The sequence below is a fragment of the Spea bombifrons genome, chromosome 2 (assembly GCF_027358695.1).
Source record: "Spea bombifrons isolate aSpeBom1 chromosome 2, aSpeBom1.2.pri, whole genome shotgun sequence".
NCBI classification, from domain to species: Eukaryota; Metazoa; Chordata; class Amphibia; order Anura; family Pelobatidae; genus Spea; species Spea bombifrons.
Genome location: NC_071088.1, coordinates 127,651,476 through 127,662,005, shown reverse-complemented (window position 1 = coordinate 127,662,005; position 10,530 = coordinate 127,651,476). Strand labels below are relative to the sequence as shown.

General features: G+C 36.9%; 1 protein-coding gene across 3 annotated transcripts in view; it reads right to left on the bottom strand.

Annotated features, from left to right (window-relative positions):
• Positions 1–3,989: 3,989 nt before the first annotated feature.
• The window catches only part of PSPC1 (paraspeckle component 1), a 46,194-nt gene continuing 39,653 nt past the window's right edge, over positions 3,990–10,530 (bottom strand). For 2 of the 3 annotated variants that reach the window (XM_053456446.1, XM_053456447.1), the window contains one exon: positions 6,660–6,817. In XM_053456446.1, the coding sequence (XP_053312421.1) occupies positions 6,788–6,817 (30 nt within the window). In that variant the 3' untranslated portion in view covers positions 6,660–6,787. Of the gene's footprint in view, positions 4,089–6,659; positions 6,818–10,530 lie in introns of those variants that run through there. The other variant, XR_008346321.1, reaches the window with a different exon arrangement.

The following is a 10,530-nucleotide window of genomic DNA, read 5'->3' as shown; positions in this document are numbered from 1 at the left end:
ATGTAAAGTGTTTTCTGGTGGAAAGCCTGACAGTGGGGGGCGATGCGGTCTTGTGGATGAGCAGTGCTAGATACTGTGCATCTCTAGGGTGAGTTCGCAAGACACGCAAACTGAAGAGGATGTTTGATACCAGTGTGAGGAGTACCACGGACATTCCGCTGTTATATCCACAATGTGGAGCTTGCAGAATGTTGTTGGTGTTTTATAATATGCCCAGGATAACAACTTTGTTAGCCCCTGATTTTTTTATTTGCATTAAATGTTATGGACACTGAAAAGTGATCTTTTTGGTTACGATCAGGGGAAGAGGGTTTTGCTACTCTTGTCTCCTAGGGCATGTCACCCAGACCAAAGTATTGACAATGCTGCTTACTGGACGCAATCGGTAGAATCCGACATTAACTGCTCTGTTTCCATAACAGACGTACGGTCACTTCCATTTCAACACTTTCTCCTGGAAAACTTTTCTTATTGTATACTAGTCATCGAACTATATACTACAGCAAAAACAGAATATGGACACGCAAGCTTTTAAAAGTTGCTTTTTATTTAAAAATAACGTATAAAGAAGTCAGATTGAGTTTGCAATATTGTCCACGGTTAACCCTGTAGAGTAACCATGGTCATGTGAATATCCCATAGTTTATATTTTTGTATATTAGTAGCCAGGTATCTCAGTTGTGTTGGTACAGTGCTTTGAGACTTGTAAAAACGCATGAACACACTATGAAACTGTAAATTAAATGTTAATCTGGAAACATGGCTTCTTTTTGTGTCTTTGGGTTCTGTATTTTAGATCACATTGCATATTCCAACATCATTAAGAGGAAGGCGATATGTCCATATAACACTGCCTTACACTCCCCTACTACGCGTGTCTCTGAGCACCTCCTGAAGCCCCTCATTAATTCTGAAATGTTGGCCATAGCAACCTTTTATTAAACAGGACAGATTAACAGCACAAGTGAGCTATCCCAGGTGGGTCTAAGCTGACTCATGGCACAGGCTACAGTTAATTTTTCACAAGCCTTTCATACTGTTTGTTCATAACTGGAATTGTACAACTCGCCAACTCCAATTTAGTTACTTATACTTTATACTTAATATAGCTCCACTGAATTATCCTGTACTTCCAACGTGAAACGTTTTCTTCTTGCCTATAACATGCAACAGTGGCCATGAAAAGACAACTACAATTTAATTTGCTTTTATTTTTCATATTTAGAAAAGTCTACAAAAAAATATCCAATCATACATCCTGGATTGACGTCGATGCATTTTCATCAAGATCCAGTAATGTTTTGATTGAAGCGTGTTTATCTGCGTGGGGAGAGAGAGAAATATATTGGTATTACTAGCCCTTAATCCTAAATCAAACAAACGGGAACTATTACCACATTCTATTACTAGTATCATATTAAGTTTTCAAAACGTATATTGAGGCAGTTTTATTAACCCCTTCATGACAATGGCTTAACATATCTGCGGTGCTTGTGTTTTAGCTGTAATTTTCTTCTTTCCCGCTAGTTTACTGAACCCACACAAGTTATGTTTTTTTTTTTTCAAGACAAGGGCTTTCTTTAGATTTATTTTTGTCATTTACTAAAAAAAAAAAAAAAAAGTTAAATATTTTGAAAAAAGACTGACTTTTACTTAGAGAATATATTACTCTTCTATAAAAACTAATGAAAAAAACTGCTAGAGTCTACTATTTGTCTTGAGTTTAAAACTTTTTTTTGCTGGCTTTCTACATGTTATGAGGCAATAAGTACAAGTAGCATTTTGCAATTTCAAAACTAGTTTTTCCAAATCTGGTAATTCTGCCCCCATGTGCGATTTGGAAGATCTTTGAAGCCGGCCACTGCAATTTACTGCATCATACCATGTATTTTTGAAGCCTAGAAACCCCAGGGTATTTCAAATGCTAGTATTTTAACTCTTTCATTGCACTAATTCTATCAGTCTTTCAAACTTTGGTTATTTTTCCTGCGTTATTTTTCACACATTTTATTTCAGGTGTGAATTTACAGGTCCTGGAACACCCCGATATGTGTACAGCAACATCTTCCGAGTACAGTGATACCACCCATATATGGGTTTGTTGGGGGCTAAGAGGCCCCAACATTGTGGGACATTGTTGAAGCTTCACTTTAATTCAAATCATACATTTTTTTTAAAAGTAGACACCCCATGTGAATTTAACATGCCTAATTTTAGGATATATATCTAGAGTTCACAGGAGGGTCTGAAGAAACTCCGCCAACTTAGCAGGTCACAACACCCTAGAAGCTTAGGAGGCAATCAACTCTTAAGATGGGCGTTCGCTGCCGTACAATGTATGGTAGACGTTGATGCCCAGGAAGCTGCCAGACATGGTCCCTGACACAGTTCTCGGTTTTGCTACATTCCTCAACATCGTGGCATTACAGCAACACTGTTTGGGTGAAGAAAGTGACTGTAAATCACTTTCTATACCCGTTTAAAGTCAAGACGGTCCCGGCCTGTCAATTGTCAATAACCCCTTCAATCCCCTACGGACGTACCGGTACGTCCGGCACTTCTTGCTGCCGCCGGGACACGTCCCTGCCGCTGCACAGGAGATGCCGAAGCCGAGTTTCTGCTGTCTGATCTGATGTAACAGTTCAAGGCATAAAGGCCGGAAAGCTGTTACATTTTAAACTGCGCGATTGGGCATTCCCTTCCAGGTTGCGTGACTGCTGCAGGGGATATTCTGTCCTCCGATGAGGCACAGACGCTGCGATCTCTATGCACGTCTGAGGACCTGCATAGAGATCACAGTGTGATCGGTGCAGGGGGATCGCAGGGAGGGGAGTGAGAAACCATGTCTCTCACGCTCCTGCCGTGCTGAAACAGGAAAAAAAAAACGGTTATTCATTTAAAAAAATAATCATTAAAATAAAAAAAAAATAAAAAACTGGCATTAATTACATGTTCAGGAGGTCCCTAAGAGGCCCTCTAACCATTTTTTTTAAAAAAATATATAAAAAATATTAAATATAAAAAAAACTTAAAAAAAAAAAATTAAAAACCTTACATCCCATTGCCCTAGCATAACATCTACCCAGTATAACCCTCCTGCCCCCGTTCACAACCCCCAAAGCCATAAGCATAAAAATTCTACAAAAAATGTACACCTTATAGTATGTTCCCTGGTGCTGGGAAAGTATGGAAAATCTGATTTCAGAAATACCTAATTTATATAGGACACCTGAATTGATAAACTTGGAGGGGATTTTCCATCACTTTACCTAATTTTGTGAGGATTCAGAGGGATTTTTTTTAAAAAAAATTAAATGATTTTACCCCAATCTAGATAGATACCCTGAGGTGACAGACTGCAGTTCAAACCACAATTCTCCTATTGATTCAAAAATCATTTTGTTTACAACAGTGTAAAAAAAATCAGTTTGTCCTGTTTTCCTCAATAAACTCATGAGCTCAGTATTTTAATGCTCAAAAATGTTCTGAAAATATTTTTTCCCCAGGTACTTTCAAGTGGTGCAGTTTCCAATGTTTTTCTTTTCTTTTTAATTGGGGGGGGGGGCATGAATTCCTTACAAGCTGTAGAAGTCATCAGGTTATTAAAGTTGCAGTCATGAATATACTGCTTTATAGAAACAAACTGCACCCCCACCTCCTCTGTTTCCCTGGTGCACTCATTCATTTACCTGGTGGCTGCATCCTATGAAACTCAGGCAGCTGGGAACGTGGTATTCATACGCCTCTAATGTTGCTGCTTAGAAAAACTACAGTGAGGGTTTCACAGAAGTATTATGCTAAAGGAATGTATAGGGAGGAGGATTTAATATTTTAGGTTTCTTTAGTCACCTACAACTTTCTGAGAATGACCCAAAACTATCATCATCATGAATCGGGGGCTTTTAATGGTTTGTCTGCTCACATTCAACAACTGATATTCTGTTTTTAGCTTTTACATTTCAGATGAGCATGCTATAAATGCAAACCTCACATTTACCTTGTATTTCATTCCAAAGACGATCACGTATTCCCAGAGGTGTGTACTTTGTTTAGCTTTAGACACCATATCTGAAGGGTACAGGTGAGTCCTGAAACAAACAAATGAGATTTCTAAATTCAATGCCACTTAAACCACTTTTAGGGACACAGATGTATGAAAATGTATGAAATAAATTTCTGTTCTTTAACCCCTTATCTTTGCACTATTTGTGACAAAGGCGGTTTTAACATTTCTGTGGTGTTTGAGAGACAATAATTACAGCTAAAGACATTTACTAAACCCACACAAGTAGACCATATAATTTACTTTACTATAAAATATGGTGACCAAAGCCTTTTCTATACCTGTTAATTTGTTGCCGTTTACCAACTTTACTTTAAAAATCTTAATGACAATTGACGGTCCAGGCACGTCACCCGAAAACGAAGGGTTAGCGACAATTGACGTGCCAGGACCGTATGCAGTACCTGCATGGTTGAATGCAGGTACTGCATTCAACCATGCAAGTCAATGAAGCCCAGCTTTCTAATCACAGTGTGATTAGTAAAATATTTAAAAAAATAAAATAAAAATAATAATTCAGGGGAGCCTTCAAGTTCCAAAAAATGTAAAAAGAAAATTAAAAAAGGCAAAAAATAAAATATATTATATATATATATATATAAAAATATTTTTGTGAGCAAGTCCTAAAATGAGCACATTAGCTTAAAACAATTCTCGCATGGAAAGTGTTAAAATACTGGCGTATTAAATGCCCATGGGGTGTCTACTTTTAAAAAATGTATGATTTGATGGGGTAAATTGAATTGGCCGGGTTCAACAATGTCCCAATTAACATGGGGGGAAGGAGGACCACACATCTAATTTAGAGAAATGCACACGTCCCAAATGTGGCCTTTTAGTTCCCCCAAAAAACGACAAACCCATGCATGTGGGGTATCAGGAGATGTTGCTGAACACATATTGGGGAGTCGTGTGACAGCGGCATATACCAGGAGCTGTAAATTCATACATAAAGTAGGTGTATGGGGAAAAATACACACACAAAAATTACTACCGCAAACTTAAAAAAAAATGCTGGTGGTAAAATGTGTGCATGGAAAGAGTTAAAATACCAGCATTTAAGATACCCTGGGGTGTCTAGTTTTCAAAAATATATGGTTTTATTGGGCACACTGAAATGGCCCGGATCAAAGATGTACCAAATAGGGCATGGGCTGTGGATCGCCAAAGTTCAACGTTGAAAAATGTGCATGCCTCAAATGTGCCCCCCCCAACAGCCAGGCAAAACCATTCATGTGGGGTATCGCTGTACTCAGGAGATGTTGCTGAACACATATTGGGGTGTTTCTGACATATACCAGAAACTATTAATTCCTACCTGAAGTAAAATGTGTGTGAAAAAAAAAAATGCAAAAAAATGACTACCACAAAGTTTGACAAAAACTGTTGGTAGATATAGTGCATGGAAAGAGTTAAAATACCAGCATTTGAAATACCCTGGGGTGTCTAGTTTTCAAAAATATATGATTCCATGGGGTAAATTGCATTAGCCGGCAAAATGTTAAAAACAGCCATTGTCACGAAGGGTACAAAAAATAAAATCAGCCTTTGTCACGAAGGGGTTAATCATCTACAAAAGCTAATGAAAAAAAATCTGCTAAGTAGATTTAACTATTTGTCCTGAGTTTAGAAACACCCAATGTTTTTGTTATTTTACACATTATAGAGCAATAAGTACAAGGAGGTTTTTTTTCTTTGTTTTTTTTTTTTACAGATCTGGTCATTCTGCCCCCATGTGCTATTTGGGACATCTTTGAAGCTGGGCAGTTCAGTTTATCCCATCAAACCACATATATGTTTGAAAACTAGAAACATCTGCGTATTTCCAATGCTGGTATTTTAACTCTTTCCATGCACTAATTTTTCCACCAGCCTTTGTCAAATGTTTTTTCTATACATTTTGTTGGAACTGAATGGGGACATCATTGGGGATTTTTTTTCTTCTTAATCACAATGATTAGTAAGCTGGGCTCCATTGACTTGCATGGTTGAATGCAGTACCTACAGAGACCTTCTTCAGAACTTGTTTATTTTTTAATGGGCACAAGAAGCAAAGCCTCCCCGCAGCGGTCACAGTTCTTCCAAGGGTCTGCCACACTCTTCCTGCAAGAGAAGCTTACTGTAGATGGCTTTTTGTAAATGTATAGTGAAGAGAAGGCGCTTCATCCCCCATGGGCCACTACTGATGCCGGCCTATTCAATTTCACCCCATCAAACCATATACGTTTTAAAAAACTAAACACCCCAGGGTATTTTAAATCCTGGTGTCTTCACCCTTTCCATGCACTAAATTTACCACCAGTCTTTGTGGTGGTCATTTTTCAAAGACTGGTGGTAGAATCAGTGCATGGAAAGAGCCTCGGGTGTCAATTTTTCAAAAATATGTCCCAAACAGCAAATGGGGGCTGAATTACCGGATTTGAAAAAATGGTTTTGAAATAGCAAACCGTTATTACCCTATAACATGCAGAAAAAAGCGAAAAAACATAGGACAAATAGTAGAATCTATTTAGCATTTTTTTCATTAGCTTTCATAGACTTTTAAAGATTTTTTATAAGCAAAAGAAAGTATTTTTCTCAAGTTTTTACATTTTATATTTTTTTATAGTGAATTATATGATACAATCAAAATAATGGCATCTAAAGAAACACTACAGATTACCTGAAAGAAACAAGCCACTTGATTCTGTTTCAGCATTCTTGGAGCACATTTGACATCATCAGTTATCCTCTATTGAAAATGGTGAGGCTTTCCTAAAATCACAGAATATACAGATGAATTAAATGAAATCACAACTGGTGAAAAATTTCACACTAGCATAAAATAAAATTATGTATAATGTATATATTAAATATGGATTATCGAGGTGTCTGCAGGTAATTGGTTCATATAAATGACTTTCTTTTACCTACACTGTACTTAAGTGGAAAATGTACATCACTCTACAGAAAATAAGTCATATAGGTTTTAGAAATTTCCATTGACTAATTACAAATATATATTTTATCTTATTACCATATAAACTATGAATCCCTTTAAACGTACAATAAAAAAGTTTAGATTTATTGAAATTTAACAAATTATGCAGTAGGATTGATATAAGCTGCTGTACATATGGAAAACATGAACACAGGAAGCAATGTGTTTTATAAATTGTCGGTGTACATCACAAGGCTCACTACATAGTAAAATTCTGGCTCAACACTGATATATTTAGATAGGAGAGAGGAACAAAAAAATGGCCTGAGGATATCCATCCTGTTTTACCTTTTTTAGCCACTGCAATTGTCTAATATAATATATATAATATATAATATAATAACTTAGATATCGGTCTGTTGAAACAATCAAAACTTGCACCACGATGTCCCAGCACACCTGATGGGCAAGCTATATAACAGGAAACATCCACCACCCCAACAAAGGGATAATACTGAGTAACCTCCTAGTTTATTTTCTTGCAGACATGATGGAGGAATTTACAGCCACGTGTGAAGTAGTTTCCAAGAATTATAAATGATTTTCCAAGAATTATAAAACTAGCCACTACTTCATACAGTTTTTAAGATTTTCTCAAATAAAAAAAAAATAAAGTATGATGATATGCCAATCCAATCCAAGTTAATTTTCTTGAAAGGAAGTACTATTAGACGGCATATGGCACAGCATTTACACATGTTCATATGAATTTACAATCAGCCCTCACATCATCACGAAACAAAGAGTTAAATGTCAAGGTTAGCGATATTAAGGTGTGGCAGGTCTGCGAACACTGCTTCTTCATACGGACATGGATACCATTGTAATAGCTTTCAGTAATGCGCACATATCATCACTCATTGCCTAGTGGCGGCAGCTAGCTATGACCACCTTATATCTTGCAATATCATACAGTGAATTAAAAAATGCTCACCGGAGGATACTCACAGAGATTTTTGCAGGTGTGATGGAAAAGTTAAAGTCCGACGGCATTATGTAGCGCCAACCCAAGTGAGATTTTACTGAATGTAAGTCTCTGTTGGCCCTGTATAATTCCAAAATACTTGGCCCTACCTGAAGTGCACCACAAAGAGAACTTTATACTGCATGCTAAGGTTAGCAGGAACACAAACATTTGATCTCAACATACAGACAGTTGGTTTTAAAGGGAGATTTCCAAAAAAAGGATATATGAACATTTTTAAAACTTCCCTTACCTGGGATTTCATTTGAAATGCAGGCAAAAGTTGCAATTTTGGCCTCATGCCAAACACAGCATTCCCACTATCAGATCACGGAAGCAATCTCACCAGTTTACCATTCAGTGATTTGCCACTCCATTGACGTTAACGCAGCATACTGAGGGTGTTTGTTTTGGCAGAGCTCATTTAAGGATTGACACCCCCCCCCCGGTATAATACATTTCATCGTTACATATACCTAAATCACAAGGAAATACCTGGAAACTGTGTTCATTGTGCTTACTGCATCTGAACTTCAAACTATATAGTGTTGGGATTTTTTTAGTCGCATAAATCATATCCTATATATTATCCCATATTTTATATTCTATAAAACTATTAAAAATATAGAATAATATGAATTTGAATTAAATTCCACAGAACGCAATTAAATGGAATTTGATGCTGAACTGAATTTGTCAACTTTTTTTTAGGCCCCCCTCGCATCCCCAAAAAATTAAAGAATAATAATAAAAAAAGACGTCAGGGTGTAGTAGAGAGTCATTTGTATGACTGGACTTGTGGATTAGAGCTTTGCACCACTGATGTATGGTAGGGGGTTATGTACCACAACGTCCTCTATATTACGAGCCTTTGTCCCTGCTTTGCTCACCTCTATAGCCACATCCAGACCCAAAACCTTCTCATCAATGGCTCCCTTGGCTAAAGTAAATCTGCAATTACCACTGTTGGTGTTTGTTACCCCTGTAAACAGTAAGCTCTTGAGGCAAATATATTCACTCCAGTGTTATGTATACTTTTTGTAAAATAATTTGTTTATTCATTCCCACCCACAAGGAAAGAAAATGTTGACATTTTGAAAAATATTGCCATTAAACTATGTTTCAGCAAAGCCATCAATAAGAAAACCTTTGACTCAGGTCATACACTACAGCACATAGATAAAAATAACCATAGTACAAAGAAATAAAAGAGTTGGGCTAAGAAAGCCTTTACCTGAAAAAAAGCAATAAGATGCCAATTTTACTATAGATATTAGATGAGAAAAGGATTATAATACACAGGAAAAGGACTGATAGTTAGCATGCAGAGTATGTACGTGGGCCAAAACACAATTGTAATAGTACAATTTACAGCGTGCACGTCAGCATATTTCCTTGCTAAAGGCTATATAATACTTCAATCTAAATGTACACGATGGTTTTAGTGCTAGCTTAAAAAATATAATAATCCAGTTACAAAAGCATTGCATGGGTGCTTTTAGTTAGGACACGCTGGCCAATCTGAGAAAATGTTTGCACACAAATAAGTGTATTCAGAACTTTATCCCACGCCAATGTTTTGAGAGCTTATTCACAAACAGGGATCTACAGAGTATACAAGATTATTTGTTCCATGACAACTCGAGACCAACCTCTTTTTCCCAGTCTAAAAGGATTTATATTTTTTCCTGTATTACCAAACTGTACACAAAATAAAACTATGTCCCTGGCACCCCCCAAAGAAAAGTTAAAAAATGTAAAAAAACAAAACAAAAATAACTTACCTGACCTAGAAGTTGCAGCCCTGCTGCAGCAGCTGCCCTCATCATCCTCCTCGGTCTGACATTTGTTGTTATTGATTGAATGTTTGAAGCAGCCAATCAGTGGTAGGAAAGCACTCCTACTGAAATCAACATGAACACTTGTTGTACATGTGTACCTGGGTCTGAACAGACCCCCACTGGGAGTGTTCGCCAGGCAAAGCTGGGGATGGGGGAGAGGTCAAATGCATATGGGGGATTCCTTACATTTGTAAAGCAAACACCTCAAAAATATAAAGGGACCACACAGCTTTCATAATAAGCACGGTTTTGTGTATAAAACCCCACATTTTATATATACTTTGTCACCACAGTCTTAATGGAGGAATGAGATCTGGAGAACATCCATTATCATTAAAGTTGCCGATTTTGGAAGCTTTTGGAAAGAGTGGGGGAGGTGAACAGAGCTTCAAGACAAAATATTGATTATATAATGCTAATTGTGCTAGATTCAAATATGGATTTCATCTTCACACGCTTAGATATTTAATCTTAATCTTCTAAAAAGCCATTGCCAATTGAATACATGTAGTTATGCCGAAAGCTATAAAGTAAATGTTTTTTTATTCCAGGAAGACATGGATTCCAATGTCAAGAGTGGGTATATTAGATATTTGAATAATAATCACATGATTTGAATGAAACCACAGATATCCATTAGCTATCTTGATGAAATTATCATGTCTTATTTTTATAGTTCACA